The sequence below is a fragment of the Oncorhynchus nerka genome, linkage group LG27 (genome assembly GCF_034236695.1).
Source record: "Oncorhynchus nerka isolate Pitt River linkage group LG27, Oner_Uvic_2.0, whole genome shotgun sequence".
Classification (NCBI taxonomy): domain Eukaryota; kingdom Metazoa; phylum Chordata; class Actinopteri; order Salmoniformes; family Salmonidae; genus Oncorhynchus; species Oncorhynchus nerka.
Window position 1 is genome coordinate 108,947,691 of NC_088422.1, and position 25,564 is coordinate 108,973,254.

The window sequence follows — 25,564 nt, forward strand, 5'->3', positions numbered from 1 at the left end:
AAATGAAACACATTTTTAATCATTTTAATGCATAATGACACAAATAAAAGGGTGAATTTCAAACAAATATGCTTTATTGAATCAGTTAATCATGGATTGATTTGACCCTCAATCAGTGTCCGGGCCCGGCTGGCATTTTTGGGCAAATTATGGTACCGGTAGTGACGTGCCTGCGTTTCCAGAGAGTGACACATATGGTCAGCAACAGTTCCCCGGTCTGTAACTGAGCCTTGGTTAAAGTTCAATGTGGCAACACTGCGTCGAATTGTACCGAAGGTCACTTTACTTCCAATGCCAATCTCTGCAAAGATTTGCCCCACATACGCACACAGATTACCGTAGGGTTGACCACAGGATGTGAAAAAGAACAGTTCTGTGTCTGAGGTCATTCCACTCAGATGAGGCCTGATTTGATGGAATCGTTGAAGCCAAGTGTATTCCTCCTGACATAGAACAATTCTGCACTCCCCGAAGCTATAGTTAGTTTTGTGGGAAGCTACACACATCTGATAACCCCCACCTTCCGGGGTTACTTCACTGAAATCACTCACACTAAACATTGTGACTGGGGATCGTCGAATGCCATTAAATATGGCCAACCGGCTGGACATGAGAGCTGCAAACCTATGCCTGTCAGAGCACGTGGCACGTTCCTCCAGCCTACTGAGAACTGAAGGAATGGCTTGATTGCTTAGCTCAACAAAGCATTTTAACTCCGCAGCGCTGAGCACCTCGTCCCTGCAGCGTTGGCGGAATTTTGCCCTATGCGTTGCCTGGCTCTGCCGCGAGTCCCTGTCCATCTTCGCCAAGCAGAGTAACATCTTTCGAATTGCAACGACCTTAGCTTGCATACCATTTGGCCGGAACTGAATAAGATAATTGAGGAAACCTCTAACATCGGCTCGGTACATTTTTAACGTGGATGGTGCCAAACCACGGCCGTCACATTGAGCATACCACTCAGACACACGTGTGTAGTTATCCAGAAAACACAGTCCTTCATCGGCCTTGCCCTCTGACATAATGCAGAGGAATTCCCGTACTCGGGATAAAGTGGTGCGACTATTGTCAATTTGTTTAACTGAAGGGTGTATACCCACAATATAGTGTTCATACTGAGTCAAAATCGCATTATTCCAAACCTGAATTTGAATGCTGCTGCTCACCCTCGTCCACCAGCTGCTGCTCACCCTCGTCCACCAGCTGCTGCTCACCCTCGTCCACCAGCTGCTGCTCACCCTCGTCCACCAGCTGCTGCTCACCCTCGTCCACCAGCTGCTGCTCACCCTCGTCCACCAGCTGCTGCTCACCCTCGTCCACCAGCTGCTGCTCACCCTCGTCCACCAGCTGCTGCTCACCCTCGTCCACCAGCTGCTGCTCACCCTCGTCCACCAGCTGCTGCTCACCCTCGTCCACCAGCTGCTGCTCCACGGACAACTCACTTTCTAAACACTGCAAAATCACAGGGTCCTCCGGCCTCGGTTCAAGCACTGATTCGGGCTGCTGTCTCTCAGTCGAAAACCGGCTAAATTGCATAGCATTCGTCCATTCCATAGTACCGAACTTAAGTGCATGTACAGACTTCAAATGTCGATCTAGCCGCACTATATTCTGTTTACAACAAAGTCCACAGTCGCATCTTGGTCTGCTACTCATAGCTTCTCTCTCCTGCCTTCCTCCGTGTCTCTTTGTTTGCTCCACCAAACACCTAACCCTAACACCCTAACCCTTCTGGGTTTTTGTCTGCTCAAACCACTGGTAGTTTAAAGACTAACCACTTGACAGGGACACATGGCAACCAACTGAGGTCCGGACCTGCATAAGGTACGCAACTCGATGGTTTTGCCTGATCCTACGCCGAGTATACCCATACAGACCAGCTGGATTTGACTAGACATGGGTTGATTGGGAGTTAAGATCCTGGAAGGGAATAAATCCTAATTATACACATGATTGAAAACATCCAGGACCAAAGACTAACGAACACTGAAGTAAATACATAGACAACGTGGAGCTAAAAAAGAAGGATCCGACAGGGAGTAAACTCCTAGGTTGCACTATGCTTTCTACTTCCGTCGACACAGCGGACCTAGACATCATGACCATACCACTCGACATGGACACATGGCAACCAACCGAGGACCGGACCTGCATAAGGTACGCAACTCAAGGGTTTTGCCTGATCCTACATTGAGTTGACAGACCTACCTAAACCTAACCTTAACCCTTCTAAAAAAACTATACCTTACCCTAACCATCCTAAAATCCATACATAACCTTAACCCTCACCCTTTACCCTAACCTTAACCTAAATTTTAAAATACTATACCTTACCCTAACCTCAACCATTCTACCAACTATACCTAAACCTAACCCCTACGGACAGACGACTTTTTAACCCAACCAATGGGTTAATCTACAAGTGGGCAACCATGGGGCCTACAACTTTGGCCGGCCGCGCCCGCACCCCTCCGGCCTACGCGCACATGAGTGGAGTGCACCCCCTCCCTTCCCCCCCTCCGGTTTCCACGTGTCAGAGATGGAAGTGGATCAACCGACTCAAAACTAGACACCATGGACTGGTGATAAACTACACATGGTAATATGTCAAACACACCATGGTAATGACCTATACTTGGCAGTTGGTAGATGTTGAGGCACACCACGGTAATGACCTATACTTGGCAGTTGGTAGATGTTGAGGCACACCAGGGTAATGACCTATACTTGGCAGTTGGTAGATGTTGAGGCACACCATGGTAATGACCTATACTTGGCAGTTGGTAGATGTTGAGGCACACCATGGTAATGACCTATACTTGGCAGTTGGTAGATGTTGAGGCACACCAGGGTAATGACCTATACTTGGCAGATGTTGAGGCACACCACGGTAATGACCTATACTTGGCAGTTGGTAGATGTTGAGGCACACCATGGTAATGACCTATACTTGGCAGTTGGTAGATGTTGAGGCACACCAGGGTAATGACCTATACTTGGCAGTTGGTAGATGTTGAGGCACACCATGGTAATAACCCTTTGTTGATTCATGTCTAAACACCCAATGGACATGTAATAAACTATACATGGCTGCATCAGCAAATATATTGGTAATTTCTGTGGGACAGTTTCTTGACTGGAAACAGAATCATTGCTGCCCTCTAGTGTCTGGATGCAGACCCTGTGTCCTGACATTTCAACAAATATTTCATTCAAAATCATTGGACTGAAAGTTTATTCAAATTACTTTTTTCCCAAACATGTACACAGAATGTATTTTAAATGATATATATACATACATACATACACACACTTCAGTGTATAGAATGATCTAAAAAGTTGAAGGGACACGGCAGCTGGGCGCCTGGTGTCTGGACGTCTGAGCCAAACATCTGCAAATGGGCAAAGTCACTGGTAGACTAACAGTGGAGCAGGTTGGAGCATCACACCAGTGCTTGGCCTTGTAGCAAAGCAGGTTGGGAGAGAAGAGGGGTTGTGCAGGAGCTACCAGGAGACTGATGGGCTGAGCTGAAGAGTTAACTTGGAGAGCAGCAACAGGTAGAGAAAAGGTGCAGTAGTGCAAAACAACAGAACAAGGATCAGCTTTGTTGAATGTGAAAAACAACATACACGTACAGCATGTGTCTAAACCATGGGACTAGTAGGAATGAACAGCACCGTGCAGAGTGAGACTGGAGTCAAATAACCAGGTTCATGTTCTCCTGAAGATGGAATCATAGCTACATTTTCTACTGTAAAAAAAGACTTTAATAAAACTATGTACCAATAGTGTAGCACATATTGCTCTCACAACCCAACCAGAGACACTACAAACCGAACAGTAGGTCAACCAACAGTATGTTTTACAGTAGCAGAACAGTTTTACTGCTGTGACAGCGCGGATCATTCCAATTCTTTGGTACAAACCAGCTCCATACAGTATCAAAACTGTACCATGGAGGCTGCTGATGGGAGGATGGCTCATAATAATGGCATCAATGTAATGGTATCAACCACGTGTTTGGTACCATTCCATTAACTCCATTCCAGCCATTATGATACAGTATGATTAGGGTCAGAGCCACTATTGAGCCATCCTCCCCACATACAGTATGGTTAAGGTTAGATACAGTATGATTAACCAGTCTAATCACTACAAACCCAGCAGCTCCAAAATGGATGCTTCAACACCAAACTGCCAGGGGTGGTTGGTTATCAATAGCCACGATTTGGCTATTGGCCATGACCCTACCATGTTGTCTCTTCCTGCCTTAAATACCATGACCCTACCATGTTGTCTCTTCCTGCCTTAAATACCATGTTGTCTCTTCCTGCCTTAAATACCATGTTGTCTCTTCCTGCCTTAAATACCATGTTGTCTCTTCCTGCCTTAAATACCATGTTGTCTCTTCCTGCCTTAAATACCATGACCCTACCATGTTGGATACTCTGAAAGAAACAGTAGGGATTATCGGAACTGGACACAATTCACTTCCCATTTCTTCCCCTTAACAATAACCCTTTGATTTCTGCAGAGCAGTAAGGTGACAGTCATATGGTGAAAGCTCCATCACTACAGAGATCAAAGAGTTTGGGCCAAGGGGAAGGGAGCTACTCAGGCATGGCTGGGCGAGAGAGATCCCATGGAGCACAGTATGGGCCAGTAGACAAGGGCATGTTATTGGCCAGGGTCAGGGGTCAGACTGAGCGACTTGGGCTTGGCCTCTACATCATCCCCATCTGCATCAGTGAGTTGGCGTACGCCATGGGCTTCACATTCGGATGAGGCTGTGGAGGGGAAAGAGAGAGACAGAGAGGTTCATGATAGTAAGGAGATGGGTTAGTATGGACTGGCTCACAGTGAGGACATATCATATATAATGGATGTACTGACCACAGCAGTGAACTGCTGAAACTGTGGTTTGAGGTCTGATCCACTGAGATGGATGTACGCTCCTTTGTTACACATCTGATCACTGTGGCGGTGCATGGGAGGGGGAGAGAGAGAGAGGTGCATGGGAGGGGGAGAGAGAGAGAGGTGCATGGGAGGGGAGAGAGAGAGAGAGAGGTGCATGGGAGGGGAGAGAGAGAGAGAGAGGTGCATGGGAGGGGGAGAGAGAGAGAGAGGTGCATGGGAGGGGGAGAGAGAGAGAGAGAGGTGCATGGGAGGGGAGAGAGAGAGAGAGAGAGTGCATGGGAGGGGAGAGAGAGAGAGAGAGAGAGGTGCATGGGAGGGGAGAGAGAGAGAGAGAGTGCATGGGAGGGGAGAGAGAGAGAGAGAGGTGCATGGGAGGGAGAGAGAGAGAGGTGCATGGGAGGGAGAGAGAGAGAGTGCATGGGAGGGAGAGAGAGAGAGGTGCATGGGAGGGAGAGAGAGAGAGGTGCATGGGAGGGAGAGAGAGAGAGGTGCATGGGAGGGAGAGAGAGAGAGGTGCATGGGAGGGAGAGAGAGAGAGTGCATGGGAGGGAGAGAGAGAGAGGTGCATGGGAGGGAGAGAGGGAGGGGGAGAGAGAGAGAGGTGCATGGGAGGGAGAGAGAGAGAGGTGCATGGGAGGGAGAGAGAGAGAGAGGTGCATGGGAGGGAGAGAGAGAGAGAGTGCATGGGAGGGAGAGAGAGAGAGGTGCATGGGAGGGAGAGAGAGAGAGAGGTGCATGGGAGGGAGAGAGAGAGAGGTGCATGGGAGGGAGAGAGAGAGCGAGGTGCATGGGAGGGAGAGAGAGAGAGGTGCATGAGAGAGAGAGAGAGAGAGGTGCATGGGAGGGAGAGAGAGGTGCATGGGAGGGAGAGAGGTGCATGGGAGGGAGAGAGGTGCATGGGAGGGAGAGAGGTGGAAGGGAGGGAGAGAGGTGGAAGGGAGGGAGAGAGGTGGAAGGGAGGGAGAGAGGTGGAAGGGAAAGGAGGAAGAGAATACTGTTACTGTCATCTTAAACTAAGGCTTTAGAGGGGGGTGGCATTTGAAAGTCTTACAATATACGTTTTTATTTGAAATATGGCAATGCAGATGGAATCACTAAAATTGGAATGCATAGTGAGTCTGTTGCCATAGTTACCAGTAGTTGGGCGCTGAGAAGACTGTGATGCACTTCCCTGAGTGTGTGACCTCATAACCCTCTGCCTTGACCTCGTGACTGCGGACGATGTAATCCAGATTGTTCTGGTCAAGAAACCGCTCGGTGACATCCGGCCCAAACTGACAGCTCACACCTCGCTTAGACACACACCGGCCATTCTAGATGGAGGGGAGGAGAGAAAGTAGATAACTGTACTGCATGACGTCATCTATTTGAAGCAGATTATTGTTGATGACAGAGTGTATTTCCAGTGTGGTGCAAGGAAACACCAAACCTGTGGCTGTGGATCTGACCAGAGAAGATCACACATAGGACCTGAAGAAAACAACAAACAAACTTATTCCTTGGTCCTAAACAGGAAAATAAAGATATTGATTCATTGATTGATTTTACCAGAGTCGGGGGGCTGTCTGTTCCTGTCGATCTTCTTCAGATCATCCAACGTCACTCCGTCCTCACTGAAGAGCCCCCCGTGCATCACCTGGCACAGACAACACAACTATAGATAACAGTCTTCAAATGTCCAGTTGTACCACTGGAATCCTAACAGGGAACCCACCATGTCCTGTTGTACCACTGGAAGCCTAACAGGGAACCCACCATGTCCAGTTGTACCACTGGAAGCCTAACAGGGAACCTACCATGTCCAGTTGTACCACTGGAATCCTAACAGGGAACCCACCATGTCCTGTTGTACCACTGGAAGCCTAACAGGGAACCCACCATGTCCAGTTGTACCAGTGGAAGCCTAACAGGGAACCTACCATGTCCAGTTGTACCAGTGGAAGCCTAACAGGGAACCTACCATGTCCAGTTGTACCACTGGTAGCCTAACAGGGAACCTACCATGTCCAGTTGTACCAGTGGAAGCCTAACAGGGAACCTACCATGTCCTGTTGTACCACTGGAAGCCCAACAGGGAACCTACCATGTCCAGTTGTACCAGTGGAAGCCTAACAGGGAACCTACCATGTCCAGTTGTACCACTGGTAGCCTAACAGGGAACCTACCATGTCCAGTTGTACCACTGGAAGCCTAACAGGGAACCTACCATGTCCAGTTGTACCACTGGAAGCCTAACAGGGAACCTAACATGTCCAGTTGTACCACTGGAAGCCTAACAGGGAACCTACCATGTCTAGTTGTACCAGTGGAAGCCTAACAGGGAACCTAACATGTCCAGTTGTACCACTGGAAGCCTAACAGGGAACCCAACATGTCCAGTTGTACCACTGGAAGCCTAACAGGGAACCTACCATGTCCAGTTGTACCACTGGAAGCCTAACAGGGAACCTACCATGTCCAGTTGTACCACTGGTAGCCTAACAGGGAACCTACCATGTCCAGTTGTACCACTGGAAGCCTAACAGGGAACCTACCATGTCCAGTTGTACCACTGGAAGCCTACCATGTCCAGTTGTACCAGTGGAAGCCTAACAGGGAACCTACCATGTCCAGTTGTACCAGTGGAAGCCTAACAGGGAACCTACCATGTCCAGTTGTACCACTGGAAGCCTAACAGGGAACCTACCATGTCTAGTTGTACCAGTGGAAGCCTAACAGGGAACCTACCATGTCTAGTTGTACCAGTGGAAGCCTAACAGGGAACCTACCATGTCTAGTTGTACCACTGGAAGCCTAACAGGAAACCTACTATGACTGTTGTTACACTGTGCCAGAGATTAGGTGTCGGAGGTTAGAGGTCAAGGTTACCTACCAGATTAGAATCTCAATTGCATACTCCTCACCTCCTTTTCAATAGAGGTTCTGAGGGACCATTGGCTTTCTCATTTAATGGGTTTTGAGAAGGAGGCGAGTAGAGAGGACGCGAGGAGTATGCAATTGAGATTCTTCCCAGGACTTTGCAGTTGATAAGGTATGTGAGAAAACAACTGCTTCAAAGGGGGTGTGACAGTTATCAAAACTTCTGTGAAGGACTCCTATCCTCGATGAGGGGAGGAATCTGCCCTTCACCTACTAACAAATTGACACGCTTCTTGACTATTGGATTACTCTCTATTTCCGAGTCACGGAGGAAAGACGGACGGACCTTTGCCCAAATGAGAAAAGGCCCAGGACTTTGCCGTTGATGCATTGTGCCAAAGGTTAGGGGTCAGGAAATGTTTTACTTGAACGGCCCTCCAACTGGTGATTACTAGTGAGAAACTGCTTTATCATCCAACAAGTTTACCACTTGCAGCTCTCCGATGTCATTTGTCAACAAAAAAGACAGCAAGCATGGCAGCATCTTCAGCAGTTGTTTATGGTAAGAACAAAATACAAATGGTTGTTACATTTACTGTATTAAGAGAAAGCAGCTTGAGATGTACTTATGGTTAATGCTAAATTGTAATTATTTAGTCTCTATGGCCTATTTATTGCCTTACCTCCCTACTCTTCTACATTTGCACACACTGTACATAGATTTTCTTATTGTGTTATTGACTGTATGTTTGTTTATGTGTAACTGTTGTTGTTTTTGTCACACTGCTTTGATTTATCTTGGCCAGGTCGCAGTTGTAAATGAGAACATGTTCTCAACTGGCCTCCCTGGTTAACTAAAAGGTGAAATTAATTCATTAATAAATGGTTAAAAAAAGAAGAGCAAAACAATCAAAAGCCTTCATGTTTGACAGTATTTCCCTGGGCTCCCGAGTGGGGCTGCGGTCTAAGGCACTGACAGTATTTCCCTGGGCTCCCGAGTGGGGCAGCGGTCTAAGGCACTGACAGTATTTCCCTGGGCTCCCGAGTGGGGCAGCGGTCTAAGGCACTGACAGTATTTCCCTGGGCTCCCGAGTGGGGCAGCGGTCTAAGGCACTGACAGTATTTCCCTGGGCTCCCGAGTGGGGCAGCGGTCTAAGGCACTGACAGTATTTCCCTGGGCTCCCGAGTGGGGCAGCGGTCTAAGGCACTGACAGTATTTCCCTGGGCTCCCGAGTGGGGCAGCGGTCTAAGGCACTGACAGTATTTCCCTGGGCTCCCGAGTGGGGCAGCGGTCTAAGGCACTGACAGTATTTCCCTGGGCTCCCGAGTGGGGCAGCGGTCTAAGGCACTGACAGTATTTCCCTGGGCTCCCGAGTGGGGCAGCGGTCTAAGGCACTGACAGTATTTCCCTGGGCTCCCGAGTGGGGCAGCGGTCTAAGGCACTGACAGTATTTCCCTGGGCTCCCGAGTGGGGCAGCGGTCTAAGGCACTGACAGTATTTCCCTGGGCTCCCGAGTGGGGCAGCGGTCTAAGGCACTGACAGTATTTCCCTGGGCTCCCGAGTGGGGCAGCGGTCTAAGGCACTGACAGTATTTCCCTGGGCTCCCGAGTGGGGCAGCGGTCTAAGGCACTGACAGTATTTCCCTGGGCTCCCGAGTGGGGCAGCGGTCTAAGGCACTGACAGTATTTCCCTGGGCTCCCGAGTGGGGCTGCGGTCTAAGGCACTGACAGTATTTCCCTGGGCTCCCGAGTGGGGCAGCGGTCTAAGGCACTGACAGTATTTCCCTGGGCTCCCGAGCTGCGGTCTAAGGCACTGACAGTATTTCCCTGGGCTCCCGAGCTGCGGTCTAAGGCACTGACAGTATTTCCCTGGGCTCCCGAGCTGCGGTCTAAGGCACTGACAGTATTTCCCTGGGCTCCCGAGCTGCGGTCTAAGGCACTGACAGTATTTCCCTGGGCTCCCGAGCTGCGGTCTAAGGCACTGACAGTATTTCCCTGGGCTCCCGAGCTGCGGTCTAAGGCACTGACAGTATTTCCCTGGGCTCCCGAGTGGGGCAGCGGTCTAAGGCACTGACAGTATTTCCCTGGGCTCCCGAGTGGGGCAGCGGTCTAAGGCACTGACAGTATTTCCCTGGGCTCCCGAGTGGGGCAGCGGTCTAAGGCACTGACAGTATTTCCCTGGGCTCCCGAGTGGGGCAGCGGTCTAAGGCACTGACAGTATTTCCCTGGGCTCCCGAGCTGCGGTCTAAGGCACTGACAGTATTTCCCTGGGCTCCCGAGTGGGGCAGCGGTCTAAGGCACTGACAGTATTTCCCTGGGCTCCCGAGTGGGGCAGCGGTCTAAGGCACTGACAGTATTTCCCTGGGCTCCCGAGTGGGGCAGCGGTCTAAGGCACTGACAGTATTTCCCTGGGCTCCCGAGCTGCGGTCTAAGGCACTGACAGTATTTCCCTGGGCTCCCGAGTGGGGCAGCGGTCTAAGGCACTGACAGTATTTCCCTGGGCTCCCGAGTGGGGCAGCGGTCTAAGGCACTGACAGTATTTCCCTGGGCTCCCGAGTGGGGCAGCGGTCTAAGGCACTGACAGTATTTCCCTGGGCTCCCGAGTGGGGCAGCGGTCTAAGGCACTGACAGTATTTCCCTGGGCTCCCGAGTGGGGGGCAGCGGTCTAAGGCACTGACAGTATTTCCCTGGGCTCCCGAGTGGGGCAGCGGTCTAAGGCACTGACAGTATTTCCCTGGGCTCCCGAGCTGCGGTCTAAGGCACTGACAGTATTTCCCTGGGCTCCCGAGTGGGGCAGCGGTCTAAGGCACTGACAGTATTTCCCTGGGCTCCCGAGCTGCGGTCTAAGGCACTGACAGTATTTCCCTGGGCTCCCGAGTGGGGCAGCGGTCTAAGGCACTGACAGTATTTCCCTGGGCTCCCGAGCTGCGGTCTAAGGCACTGACAGTATTTCCCTGGGCTCCCGAGCTGCGGTCTAAGGCACTGACAGTATTTCCCTGGGCTCCCGAGTGGGGCAGCGGTCTAAGGCACTGACAGTATTTCCCTGGGCTCCCGAGCTGCGGTCTAAGGCACTGACAGTATTTCCCTGGGCTCCCGAGTGGGGCAGCGGTCTAAGGCACTGACAGTATTTCCCTGGGCTCCCGAGTGGGGCAGCGGTCTAAGGCACTGACAGTATTTCCCTGGGCTCCCGAGCTGCGGTCTAAGGCACTGACAGTATTTCCCTGGGCTCCCGAGCTGCGGTCTAAGGCACTGACAGTATTTCCCTGGGCTCCCGAGCTGCGGTCTAAGGCACTGACAGTATTTCCCTGGGCTCCCGAGTGGGGCAGCGGTCTAAGGCACTGACAGTATTTCCCTGGGCTCCCGAGTGGGGCAGCGGTCTAAGGCACTGACAGTATTTCCCTGGGCTCCCGAGCTGCGGTCTAAGGCACTGACAGTATTTCCCTGGGCTCCCGAGTGGGGCAGCGGTCTAAGGCACTGACAGTATTTCCCTGGGCTCCCGAGTGGGGCAGCGGTCTAAGGCACTGACAGTATTTCCCTGGGCTCCCGAGTGGGGCAGCGGTCTAAGGCACTGACAGTATTTCCCTGGGCTCCCGAGCTGCGGTCTAAGGCACTGACAGTATTTCCCTGGGCTCCCGAGCTGCGGTCTAAGGCACTGACAGTATTTCCCTGGGCTCCCGAGCTGCGGTCTAAGGCACTGACAGTATTTCCCTGGGCTCCCGAGCTGCGGTCTAAGGCACTGACAGTATTTCCCTGGGCTCCCGAGCTGCGGTCTAAGGCACTGACAGTATTTCCCTGGGCTCCCGAGCTGCGGTCTAAGGCACTGACAGTATTTCCCTGGGCTCCCGAGCTGCGGTCTAAGGCACTGACAGTATTTCCCTGGGCTCCCGAGTGGCGCAGCGGTCTAAGGCACTGACAGTATTTCCCTGGGCTCCCGAGTGGGGCAGCGGTCTAAGGCACTGACAGTATTTCCCTGGGCTCCCGAGTGGGGCAGCGGTCTAAGGCACTGACAGTATTTCCCTGGGCTCCCGAGCTGCGGTCTAAGGCACTGACAGTATTTCCCTGGGCTCCCGAGCTGCGGTCTAAGGCACTGACAGTATTTCCCTGGGCTCCCGAGCTGCGGTCTAAGGCACTGACAGTATTTCCCTGGGCTCCCGAGCTGCGGTCTAAGGCACTGACAGTATTTCCCTGGGCTCCCGAGCTGCGGTCTAAGGCACTGACAGTATTTCCCTGGGCTCCCGAGTGGCGCAGCGGTCTAAGGCACTGACAGTATTTCCCTGGGCTCCCGAGCTGCGGTCTAAGGCACTGACAGTATTTCCCTGGGCTCCCGAGCTGCGGTCTAAGGCACTGACAGTATTTCCCTGGGCTCCCGAGCTGCGGTCTAAGGCACTGACAGTATTTCCCTGGGCTCCCGAGCTGCGGTCTAAGGCACTGACAGTATTTCCCTGGGCTCCCGAGCTGCGGTCTAAGGCACTGACAGTATTTCCCTGGGCTCCCGAGCTGCGGTCTAAGGCACTGACAGTATTTCCCTGGGCCCTGGGCTCCCGAGCTGCGGTCTAAGGCACTGACAGTATTTCCCTGGGCTCCCGAGCTGCGGTCTAAGGCACTGACAGTATTTCCCTGGGCTCCCGAGCTGCGGTCTAAGGCACTGACAGTATTTCCCTGGGCTCCCGAGCTGCGGTCTAAGGCACTGACAGTATTTCCCTGGGCTCCCGAGCTGAGGTCTAAGGCACTGACAGTATTTCCCTGGGCTCCCGAGCTGCGGTCTAAGGCACTGACAGTATTTCCCTGGGCTCCCGAGCTGCGGTCTAAGGCACTGACAGTATTTCCCTGGGCTCCCGAGTGGGGCAGCGGTCTAAGGCACTGACAGTATTTCCCTGGGCTCCCGAGTGGGGCAGCGGTCTAAGGCACTGACAGTATTTCCCTGGGCTCCCGAGTGGGGCAGCGGTCTAAGGCACTGACAGTATTTCCCTGGGCTCCCGAGTGGGGCAGCGGTCTAAGGCACTGACAGTATTTCCCTGGGCTCCCGAGTGGGGCAGCGGTCTAAGGCACTGACAGTATTTCCCTGGGCTCCCGAGTGGCGCAGCGGTCTAAGGCACTGACAGTATTTCCTTGGGCTCCCGAGTGGCGCCGAGGTCTAAGGAACTGACAGTATTTCCCTGGGCTCCCGAGTGGCGCAGCGGTCTAAAGCACTGCGTCTCAGTGCAAGAGGCACTACAGTCCCAGGTTCAAATCCAGGCTGTATCACATCCGCCTGTGATTGGGAGTCCCATAGGGCGTGTTGTCCGGGTTAGGCTATCATTGTAAATAAGAATTTGTTCTGAACTGACTTGCCTAGTTAAATAAAGATTACATTAAAAAAATAAAATGAGGGTTCAATGGTAATAAAGTACCCATAAAAACACTGAAATACCATGGCCCCTTTTTAAATGGTTGTCTTTTAAAAAGATGACAAAAGGAGACAGCTAAAAAGCTGTCGTAAGCTTGGGAGGGACGAGAGGAATCATGATAAAATATATTTTGGAGCCAAATCTGTTTATTTGGGCAAGTAGCCTCACTGGCTGTGCGTTGTGTTGTAAACCATCAGGGGCCCGGCTGCAGAGCACACAACTCTGCTCTCCACAGAACTGGATCATTATTCATTGATATGCATTTTTACATAATCCTCCGCTCTTATTAGGTCTTGGCATCTGTATGTTGTAGGTAGGTTGTAGCTTACATTGTGTTTCAAAACACCTGACTTCACAACAACATGGCAGCGCTTGGAAGTAGGCATAATGGCAGGCTGTACAAGTTCACCTGTGGCCTTCACTATGGCCATGGAAGTCATCATCAGGGCATCGAGATGGGTGGTCGGCGGTGAGAGAACTAAGGAAGGGCTCCGTCTCCCACCTATCCGAGCATACATGGATGACATGACTACACTGACCACCACTGCAGCATGCACCAGGCGGCTACTTGCAAAACTGCAGGATAACATCAAGGGGGCCCGGATGAAAATCAAGCCAAGCAAATCTCAAAGCATCTCCATAGTCAAGGGACAGCTTAAAGATGTGAGGTTCTGCATTGGAGATGACCCGATACCAACGGTGTCTGAGCAACCCGTCAAGAGCCTGGGTAGATGGTACAATGAAAGCCTCCGGGATAAAGATCAAGTGCAGCAAGTAAGGCAGGACATCGCCGACGGTCTTGAGAACGTCAACAAGATCCTACTGCCTGGGAAGCTCAAGCTTTGGTGCCTACAGTTTGGACTTCTCCCCCGGGTAATGTGGCCACTCACCGTCTATGAGGTCCCAAAAACAACAGTGGAGAAGATGGCGCGAACCATTACCTCATATGTGAAGAAATGGCTGGGTGTCCCACGATGCCTGAGTAACATTGGCCTCTATGGCAAATGGGTCCTTGAACTACCTCTTACAAGTCTAATGAAGGAGTATAAGTGCTCTAAAGTAAGACTTCAGATGACATTGAAGGACTCCAAAGATAAGACCATTAGCAAGGCTGCACCTCCCCTACAAACTGGACGGAAATGGACATCATCCAAGGCTGTGCAGCAAGCAACATCAGCCCTGAGACACCAAGACATTGTGGGGAATATCCAGCATGGAAGAGGAGGCTTTGGCCTGGCAGCAAGCAAACCAACGTTCCATAAGGCAACAACATCTGAACGCAGGAAGCTGGTGGTCGAGGAGGTTCGCAGACAGGAAGAGACGGCAAGAAGTGCAAAGGCTGTCTCTCTTGCTAAACAAGGGCAATGGACGCGGTGGGAAGGCCTGGAGAGGAGAAAGATCAACTGGAGTGAGCTTTGGCAAATGGAGGCAAGCAACATCAGCTTCATCATGAGAGCTGTTTATGATGTGCTTCGATCACCAAAAAACCTACATCAATGGTATGGCGAGGACTCGACCTGCCCCCTCTGCCCAGCTCCAGCGACTCTCAGGCATATAATGACAGGTTGCAAGACCAGCCTCTCACAAGGCCGCTACACCTGGAGGCACAATCAGGTCCCAAAGAGCCTGGCTGCAGCACTTGAGACCAAGAGGAGTGCAACCAATTCATTACCTCCAAAAACAAGCAATCCCGTCAAAACAACAACATTCATCCGGGAGGGACAGAAAAGGCCCAAGCATCCTCCTAAGAAGCCAGAAACTGGACACCTAGCCATGGCCCGGGACTGGAAGATGCTTGTCGATATTGGCCAGCAACTCATTTTTCCACCTGAGATTGCTTCTACCAACCTTAGGCCAGACATGGTACTCTGGTCCCCTTCACGAAAGGCTGTGTACATCATAGAGCTCACAGTCCCGTGGGAAAACTCTGTTGAAGAGGCCTACGAGCGTAAGAAACTGCGTTACACAGAGTTGGCAGCGGATGCAACTCAGCGTGGCTGGAATGCAAAAGTCTGGCCAGTTGAAGTGGGATCCAGAGGATTCGTGGCTTCTTCCACCATCAGGTTGCTGAAAGAACTTGGAATCCATGGACAGGCTCTGCGGCAGACCGTCAGAGCAGTTTCTCAAGCAGCTGAAAGAGGCAGCCAGTGGATCTAGATCAAACGGAAGGACCCTTGCTGGGCTATAACTTCATGATCCCCCACCCCCACCTGAGAACCCAATTCAGATCCCTCCAACTTGAGGAGGGCATATGAGGTCAGCTGTAGGGCTGGCTCAGGGAAGAGGACGCCCCTGCCTTGCATAGTCCCATAGTCTTAATTGGGCATGGGACACAAGCTAAGGCTTGATCACCCTTTAGCTGGCCACCTTTGATGAGGGTGTTTAGTAATTAAAGGCCGAAACACTCACTGATTTGAAGGCACACTACTGAGGATGTGTCCCAAAATTGACATCTTAACCCAGTCTAAAAATAAACCTCCCATGCCACTCTGTCAACATCACGGCAAATCATTCCATCTATTGGCACAATGGACAGTTTTTAACATCTCGTCCCGTGTTCTATGATTCTGTTAATAATGGAAACAGGCCAACTATACACGTTGTTCCTTAATAAGCTTTGCTCAGCTTTGTTCTTTGGACAAATCTTTCCAGATGTCTTCATATTGTTTGCTCAATTTCACTTCTTGTTGCCTGTAATATTTGTAATTCAAAATAAAGCTGTGGGAGAGACTTACCAAAAGACTGACTTTCAGAATTGTTCCTATTTGAAAGCTGCAACTTAAGGACAATACCTTTAACTTGTCTTAATGCTTTTTATAGGCCATTTAAAATTAGCTAGATTTGGCTTCTGGCTGTTTGGTTATGCAGGCTATAGCAAAGGAATAAGCCACTTGACATGGCCCTGCTGTGGGCTGCCTGGCCAGCTCTTTAATGCTAGACAAGTTGAAATACTCTATACACAGTCTGTCACATCACGATGTTGGACAGTCATCTTCGATATCCGATATCGTAATATGGCCCAACCCTATTTCCCAGTTCAAAGCGTGAAAGTACCAACTCATATTTATGACCTTCCCACTTGGTTATGAATGCAGCATCACCTACCAGGGCTTGCAGTTGATGCACTGGGCTAGAGATTAGGGGTCACAGGTCAGGGTTACCTACCAGGACTTTGCCATTGATGCACTGGGCTAGAGATTAGGGGTCACAGGTCAGGGTTACCTACCAGGACTTTGCCATTGATGCACTGGGCTAGAGGCAGCCACTGGAAGACCTCACTGAAGAGAGTGAACATCTGAGCGGTGTACTTGGCCTTCACCTCCCCCTCAAAACCATACATCTGGTTCATGTTGTCAGTCTCATGGTTACCTAGTTACACAGAAACATATGGACATTAGTTAAAAATACAATTTACCCTTCTCTAAGCCATGCCCCAGAATTTTGGGCAAAATTAATAATGGCAATGCTCTGATGGATACCAACTGTGGTAGAGTCCGACACCTCAGTCAAGCTTACATTTCAAACCCTTGGAAGCCCAGGGGGGCAAAAACATAGATTTCATCCCAAAATAAATGGTTTAAAAATGGCTAAATAATTGAACAGTGCATATATTTAGATACATAAAATACAGCCTGTTGAAGTGTTTTTTTTTTTTATCCTAAATTATACTGTTGAATTGTTTTTTAGCTAGCTGGTCAGCTAGCTCTCATTGAAAACAATGCCAGTGCTAGTAGCTAGCTAGCCATAGTTAATATAACTAGTTTTTCTCCAAATGCATGTTAGCTAGAGGTGGAAGGAGTCAGGGAGCAGCATACTGACCACTGAGGAGGTGGAAGGAATCAGGGAGGCACACCCTTTAATGGTTCAAACAGCCGACCAATCAGCCTGTTACAATTGCTTAGCAAACTTTTGGAAATAATTGTGTTTGATCAACAAAAAGAAAAGTTATTTTACAGAAAACAAAATAACACTTTCAGCATGCTTATAGGGAAGGGCACTCTTCGTGCTCGGCAATGACACAAATGATTGGCTGAAAGAAATTGGATTTGGGAGCTGGGATTGGGGAGCTGTTCTATTAGACTTCAATGCAGTTTTTGAGGTCATTGATCATAAGCTATTGCTGAATGTTTTTTTTTTATGTGTTATGGATCGCAAGTTACCCATCTAATAGACACTGAGGGTTTTCTTTAATGGAAGCCTCTCTCATGGAAATTCTGTTGAGTGTGGTGTACCGCAGGGCAGCTGGTTAGGGCCATTATTGTTTTCTATTTTATTAACGACCTTCCACTGACCTTGAATAAAGCCTGTGTGTTTATGTACGCTGCCGACTCAAAGGTATACACGTTGGCTGCAACAGTCAAATAAACAACAGACACTTAACATAGAGCTCCAGTCTGTTTTAGAACGGGTACCTAGCAATAGGCTGGGGAGACATATGTTTTTTAAATACTACATCTCTTAATACATTGATGAAAATAGTCATGGCCTCTAAACCCTCAAACTGCATACTCCAGTATGGACCCTGCATACTGGACTAAACTACTGAAAAAGCTGCTTCCTGTGCTTGGCACTCCTATGTTGAACATAATAAACTGTTCCTTATCCACCAGATGTGAACCAAACTCACTAAAAGAGGCATTAATAAAGCCTCACTTGAAAAAGCAAAACTGTCCTCTATGAACATTTGAACATCTTGGCCATGTTCTGTTATAATCTCCACCTGGCACAGCCAGAAGAGGACTGGCCACCCCTCAGAGCTTGGTTCCTCTCTAGGTTTCTTCCTAGGTTCCTGCCTTTCATGGGAGTTTTTCCTAGCCACCGTGCTTCTACACCTGCATTGCTTGCTGTTTGGGGATTTAGGCTGGGTTTCTGTATAGCACTTTGTGACATCGGCTGATGTAAAAAGGGCTTTATAAATACATTTGATTGGTGCTAAATATCTCAAACGAAAAGTATAATTTTTGGGACAAATCACTCGAGGTATTGATTTGTTGACGGTACTGAACTGCCTGTTCAAGCAATTGACACATACAGTACCAGTCAAAAGTTTGGACACACCTACTCATTCAAGGGTTACCCTTTATTTTTTACTACTTTCTATATTGTAGAACTATATTAAGGGAACACCCCCCTGAAATTGACAAAAATGAGTGGGATCATGTTGGCACCATACGAAACATATACACAATGTACAATACCACTCAATTGGACAACGTTTCATTCAAAGTTGATTGCAAATGCCAAGTGTAACACTGCAAAAAATCCAATAGATGGCGCTCCACCGGAATTTTTCATATGGCAAATGTAACACAAGTCAAGACCCAAGAGTAAAATGTTGAAAATGTGAAAAAAAAATCACAAATGTATAACCCCATTAAGCCATGAATCAACCTAGATGGTCTATTTGTCATGTATGATGAGGGAGAAGTGGGTCTGTTGTTTAAAAAATAAAAATAAACGTCCAAAATGACAAGGGGCGCCCCATATTGGATGGCCACGGGTGGGGGGTGCTCCCTACCCAACCGTGGACCCCTTGCTACCCCGTAATGGCATTAAAAACCATTTTAAAAATGCGCTTCTGGTAACCCGTTCCAATCACCAGGTGCACGGCTGTCCATTTGCAGTATGTTTCAATGGGCATTTACCATCACGAATTTGACATGCTCAAAAATTCTGCAGAAATGCAAAATTGACTGGCCTGATGAACTCGGGATGGCCGGGCAGTGATAGGTGATTCCTCTACATCGCTCGTTGTGTTGATTTCATTATGTCCATTTGGTGATGTTTTTTTCACTGTTGAATCATACTGCAAATGTACTGTGCATTTGCAATATGTTTCAGATGGCGTAGCAGTCAGACGTCTTGTCGTGTCGCGCCCCTTGAATATATTGTTTTTTTTAACATATTTTTCTTCGCATATCTTTTAAAACATTTTGCTAAACCTCAACATCTAAATACTCTCCTGCAACCTGCCTCACCCAATGTAGCGTGGATCTGCTTTTTTTTCTCTAAAGTATTTATATTTACTTCGGATCCGGAACCCCTCAACTGAAGCTAGCCAGCTAACTATCAGCTATCAGTCAGCAAACCATTGCTAGCGGTCATCAGCTAACCTTTAGCTCGGAAAGCTCTCGCCAGTTCGAACAACGCGACTCTAACCAGAGCATAACGGACCTATTATTTTTATCCCCGGATTCCCACCGCAAACGGAACGTTTTCATCTGGATCTTCACAACTAGCTAACCGCAACCCTGGATGACTACTCCTGGCTAGCGTTTCCATCCACTTAGCTTGAAGCTAGCCCGGCCAGAGCTCCTGGGCTACAATATCCGGACCCACGACCGGTCTATCGATGTCACCGCATGAAGAGGCATAAACAGACTTAACCCCATCGCGACATCCCCCCCAAAGCTAACTTTCTAGCCCTTGCTATCTGCTTGCTTGCTAATTCGGCCTCCTAACTGCTAGCTTGTTTAGCCCCGGACTACTAACTGTTAACTTGTTAGCACAGGCCTGCTAACTGTCTGAATCGCCGCGTCCCCAGCCAGGCCAACCACTCACTGGACCCATATTTACTTTCAATCTCTTTTCGATTTTTGATTATACCTTCCGGTAACCTGCCTCACCCAATGTGATACGGAATCACTATTATTTTTAGAACACATTCAAGGACCTCCAGAAGCTAACCAGCTACAAGCTATTTAGTCATTGTTAGCAGCTTTTACCTTCTGCACAGCCAGCCAGGTTTTTTTTTGCCTGGATAATACTCGCCAGTCTAGCTTCCCTGTCCCATCCACCGCTGCCCCCTGGACACTTGTGATCACTTGGCTACATAGCTTGTGGCGAAATCTGCTCGGAGCCTTCACCGTGCACTGCCACTTTAAGAGCGCATGAGCAGTAAGGAAGGAGGAGATAAAGAGAGTTCGTTCAGCTCTTTGGGGAGGAGCTATTGGGTGGCGCGACAGTTTGATTGTGTGTGCTGTGCTGCAGAGGTGTTTTGTTTTCAGCGTTTGTAGTTTATAATGTAGTTAACTCAATCATCGGTGTGATCGCTTTAGATCGTGGTTGTTTTTGTTTGGGACCGCGCCCGTTATGGATCGCATGGATTCGTAGCAACATTGTTGCGAAGCTTTAACATACAAACCAACAAACCATCGGACAGTCAGACGGTACACGGCAGGCCTGAAGACCACAGCTAAGATTTCTCTTTTTCTCTCTATTTCTCTTCCCTCTCGTTCCAGTGCTTTACCCTGCAACAGACTCTCTATTTTTCAAATGCACTTCCCCTTGAAGTTCATTAGAGCTGGACTATTATTGCCCTGCCAGAAGTATTTTGATGGACATTTTAGTTAAAAGGGAGGTTGCTTGCAGGTTGTGCATTGTTATGTGAACTGTATTGAGGTGAGGTGTACTAATGACATGTGGCCGAGAAGACTGGACATTTTTAAGGCCTTTGTTGTGTCGATGAACACCCACCCCATTCATACCCTCTGCACTCACCCACTAGAAAATAATACAGATTATTGCAAATCCTATGTTGATGACTGGGTTCGTTCTTGTATGAAGTTGCTGTTGAATTGCTCTGCCATTATTAGTATTAGTATTATTGTATGAGGTATTCGTGTTTGGGTTACCCCTGTGCTGTGATGTGGGTTTTATATGGTGTGTATTCTTTTTTCTCTCCACTGGCTATCTGGTAAACAGGCTACACTCTAGGCAGTCTCTTCTGCTGATGTGTGTGGGTCTGGTAGTGGTACTCTCTCTATTCTACTCTTTTCCTTTCGGCATGGTTAATACCTGCCTGGCGCCCGAACAAAATCTTTCTTTACCCATCTCTAATAAATACCGCTACAGAATTGGCGCCCGAACAGGGACTTGAAGAGAAACACCCATGACACCATCCACACAAGGTTGAATCATGTCTTTTGTTGGAACCCCATACTGTGTCAATGTGGACACACCTGATGGTAATCATGTTCGGGATTCTTTCATTGTGGAAGGACTCGATGAACTAATGGAGTTGGATAGCACTGCCCCTAATCCCCAGGCTTCTGGCTCACCTATAACATCTCCACCATTACCCTCCCCTCAAACCCTTCCGGTTACCCTGTCCAGAGAGACTGGAAGAGGTGTCTCTGTGATCACTGGACAACTGGAACATCAATGGACACACACCAATCATAGTTTGACAATGCAGGAGAATGCCATTCGCAAACTCAGTGAATGTATGGAGGCTCATCAGACAGATGTGCAGAGGAGGTTGGATTACCTTCCCTGTCAAATGGAGGAAAACCAACAACAAATTGTTCAGAGACAGAAATATTTACAAGATTCTCTGAAGCAGGATATTCAAGGAAAACTGCACCGGTTCAAAACACAAATGGAAACTAACCATCATCAAGTCATAATCTTTCTTGAGGAGGAACAAAAACAGAGAGCAGAGGAGTCAGCCTCTGTTGTGAAGGGAGTGTGTTCTTATCTGAAGGAAGTTATGGAGGACATGAAGAACTCTCTCACAGGGGAACTACGATTTTTGATTGAACAGACTCAAAAGGACACCGTTAATGAGATGAAAAAAGCACAGAAGGCCACAGACCTTCAACTGGAAGGGCTGCACCAGGAGGTAATGCAGTGCTTTTCCCTTCTGGACAAATCTTCTGCACCTCCCTCAGGTTTTACCTCTGCCACTGGCTTAGCCAGTAAGGGAATAGGAACAGGTAGTACTACAAAAACCCCTCTGAAGATACTGTTAAACAACAGAACTCCCTCTGCCACTGTCATGCCTCCTATAGAGCGCTCCATCCCTATCAAAATACTTTTCCCCACTTTTGGCAGTCCAGAAGATGATGTTGATCCACTGTTTTTTTTATCTAAGTGTAATGATTTTCTTTCTATCCGGCCCCTTACTGACTTGGAGGTTCTTGCCACCCTCCGCAGTGTTCTCCATGGTACAGCAAGAGACTGGTGGGAGATAGCCCGTGAACATGTGTCAACCTGGGAGGAGTTTCAAAAATATTCCTCTTAGCCTTCCTCTCAGAGGACTATGGGGATGAACTGGCGGAACGTGTTCGTAACAGAGTCCAGGGGAAGCAGAGCCAATACGGGACTTTGCCTTCTCCTATCGAGTTCTATGTAGGAGATGGAAGGCTGACATTACTGAGCAGGAGATGGTCAAACTCCTTCTTAAGAACATGGTTCCCCGCCTTGCTAGTCAACTTCGAGAACGTGTGCAAAATGTGGATGATCTGGTGCGTCTTGGGACTCAGTTTGAGAAGGACTGGAAGCACCACCTCCAAACTAAAAACACCGTTCCCTCATCCCAGTATACCCATAACTCTCCTGGGGCTAAACAGTCTCAGATATTTGTACCCAAGATCCAGGACAAAAGTCCAGTTATGTGTTGGAGGTGTAAAGTCCAACATCCTCCAAATTCTTGCCCGCTCTATGTCCAGCATCAGGATTCAGGAAAAGGTCAGAAAGGACCGAAGACTGAAAGTCTACACAGGCGTGGTGGCTTGCATACAATTGGGTCAGCCTTAATGCCCACCATGAAGCCTTTAGACAGCACAGCTAGTGGTCTTATTCCTATTCCGCAACAACTATTGGTTCCTCTGACTGTTAGGAACTGGAGAGGGAAGGCCATAATCGACACAGGGGCATCTTACACCCTGATGCAAGAGGCCCTGTGGCAGAACATGGCATTACCTCATGAGGAGCTACGAACATGGGAGGAGGGACCATTGTACTTGGCCAATGGAGAACCTACCACCCCTTGGGCTGGATTAGTATAATAATAAAACTGCATGGTGAGACTATTAACCTTCCTGTGGCAATACTTGCAGATTCAAGCCTTGCATTTGCTGTAGTCCTTGGCCTAGACTTCCTGTTCTTCAGTGGACTGACCATCTCTATGTCCGAACCCTCCTATCGGCTACACTCTGACTATTCCCAGCCTCATCCATTTCAACCTGGTAATGCACTGATTTCAGGTTGGAGCCTGCTACATTATGCAAGGTCCGGACAAGGTCAAGTCAGAGACAGAGAAAATATAAAGAGACAAAGACAAAAACATGTTCCACTAGTGAAGTCTGAGAACCCAACTATCACCCTGATTACCGCCGTACCCCCTTCTATCCGAGAGCAAAAGCAAACCGGATGCTGATTTCTACATCAAGCAAGCGGTGGAACAGGCATGTCTATCGGATGATGAAAGGTGGCAGCTCTCCCAGATGTTGGACGTGAACAGTGAGGTCTGTACTCTTACACTCGGCCGTACAACCGTCTTCAAACACAAAATCTATACCCGGCATGAGGTCCCCATTAAGCAGCGTCCCTACAGGCTGTCCCCCCGCCAAACTGGAAATTCTCAATGAACAGCTCAAAAGCATGTTGGAGAATGGAATTGTGGAACCTTCTTTTTCCGGATGGGCTTCTCCGGTTGTCCTGATTCCTAAGAAAGATGGTGGATATCGATTCTGTGTGGACTACAGGAAGCCGAATGCCATAACAGAAAGTGATGCCTACCCTCTACCAAACATAAATGACATACTGGAATCTCTGGCAGGAGCATCCATCTTTAGTAATCTGGATCTGAACAGTGGCTATTGGCAGGTGTCAATGGATCCCGCTAGTCAGGACAAGACTGCCTTTGTCACCCCTGCTGGTTTGTACTCCTTCAAAGTCATGCCTTTTGGTTTGAAGAATGCTCCAGCAACCTTCCAACGGTTGATGGAGACTGTCCTGGGAGAACTGAGGGGTAGAAATTGTCTCGTGTATCTGGATGACATCATAATCTACTCCTCCTCTGTTGCGGATCATCTGCAAGACATTCAGTCCGTCTTCGACAGACTAAAGGCTGCAGGTTTGACCTTGAACTTGAAGAAGTGTCGTTTCTGTCTGCCAGAACTCAAGTTCCTTGGTCATGTGGTTAATGCTGAAGGTATCCATGCAGATCCAGCCAAAGTTGCAGCTGTGCAGGAATTCCCAATTCCCACATCCCTCAAGGCTGTTCAGCGGTTTCTGGGTATGGCTGGATGGTACCACAGGTTTGTGCCTGATTTTTCAAAGGTAGCTGAACCCCTCAACCACCTTAAGAAGAAAGGTGTGAAATTCCAATGGACCCCTGCATGCCAAAGTGCATTTGAAGCACTCAAAAACAGTCTAATTACTCCTCCAGTGCTTGGACATCCTAACCTGAATGCTCATTTCATTGTGTACACGGATGCAAGTCAAACAGGACTTGGAGCAGTCTTGGCTCAACAAACAGGACTTGGAACAGAAGAAGTTCTTGCCTATGCAAGTCGCACCCTTAATTCAGCCGAGAGGAATTATTCAACGATGGAAAGGGAGTGCCTCGCTGTGGTGTGGGCTTTGGAGAAATGGAGCTACTACTTGGAGGCAAAGATCTTCACCGTTGTCACAGACCATGCTGCTCTGCAGTGGGTTCTGGCATCAGGCAAGACCAACATCCGTCTTATTCGCTGGTCTATCAGACTGCAGAAGTTTGACTTCATCATTGAGTATCGCAAAGGAAAACTGAACGTTGTACCAGATGCCCTTTCTCGGATTACAGAGACTGCCAATGTTTGTCCTCCCTTGTGCAGTACTTATACTACCGCTAAATGTCTGGATGATTCCTTTCCTCTGGATGATGAGAGTGTATGGAGAGCACAGCAGAAGGATGCTGCCATCATGGCGATCCACAAGAGTCTGTCTGAAGAAGACTCCAAGAGTCGCTTCAATGATAAGTATAGCATAATTCAGGATAAAGTGTATCGAAAAACTCCAAGAGGAGATGGAATACACAGCACCCATTATCGCGTCTTCATTCCCTCTACATTGTGTGACCAGATAATCCAAGCTTATCATGCCAATCCCATGAGTGGCCATCTTGGCGTTTTTAAAACTTATCGAAGACTACAAGAGGTGGTTTACTGGCCCGGCATGTGGGTTGATACCCGGAAGTTTGTACGGCAGTGTGAAGTCTGCCAGAAATACAAACCAGACATTGGCCGACCTGCCGGGAAAATGCAGCAGACCGTGGTGAACCATCCAAATGAAATGTTGGGAATTGACCTCATGGGACCTTTTCCTCCCAGCCGGGGGACACGGAATGAATTTTTATTGGTGGTAGTGGACTACTACACACACTGGGTGGAGTTGTTTCCCCTCCGCAAAGCTACTGCATCAGCCATTGCTCTAATTCTGCGAAGGGAGGTTTTTACCAGATTTGGAATTCCAGACCAAATCCTCTCTGACCGAGGTCCGCAGTTCATATCAGGAATCTACAAAGAGCTCTGTACCTACTGGGGTGTAATTGCCAAGTTGACCACAGCCTATCATCCTCAGACCAACCTGACCGAGAGGGTAAACCGAACCCTGAAGGGGATGATTGCTTCAT

The 25,564-nt window shown here is 48.9% G+C and overlaps 1 protein-coding gene across 1 annotated transcript in view; it reads right to left on the reverse strand.

Moving 5' to 3' along the window:
- Window positions 1-3,218: 3,218 nt before the first annotated feature.
- The window catches only part of LOC115123498 (serine/threonine-protein phosphatase 5-like), a 42,990-nt gene continuing 20,644 nt past the window's right edge, over window positions 3,219-25,564 (reverse strand). Inside the window, exons 8-13 of the mRNA XM_065012522.1 lie at window positions 16,391-16,533; window positions 6,467-6,554; window positions 6,348-6,388; window positions 6,053-6,231; window positions 4,895-4,976; window positions 3,219-4,788 (exon numbers count right to left, since the gene is read on the reverse strand). Coding sequence (XP_064868594.1) covers window positions 4,726-4,788; window positions 4,895-4,976; window positions 6,053-6,231; window positions 6,348-6,388; window positions 6,467-6,554; window positions 16,391-16,533 — 596 coding nt within the window. The 3' untranslated portion in view covers window positions 3,219-4,725. The remainder of the gene's footprint in view (window positions 4,789-4,894; window positions 4,977-6,052; window positions 6,232-6,347; window positions 6,389-6,466; window positions 6,555-16,390; window positions 16,534-25,564) is intronic.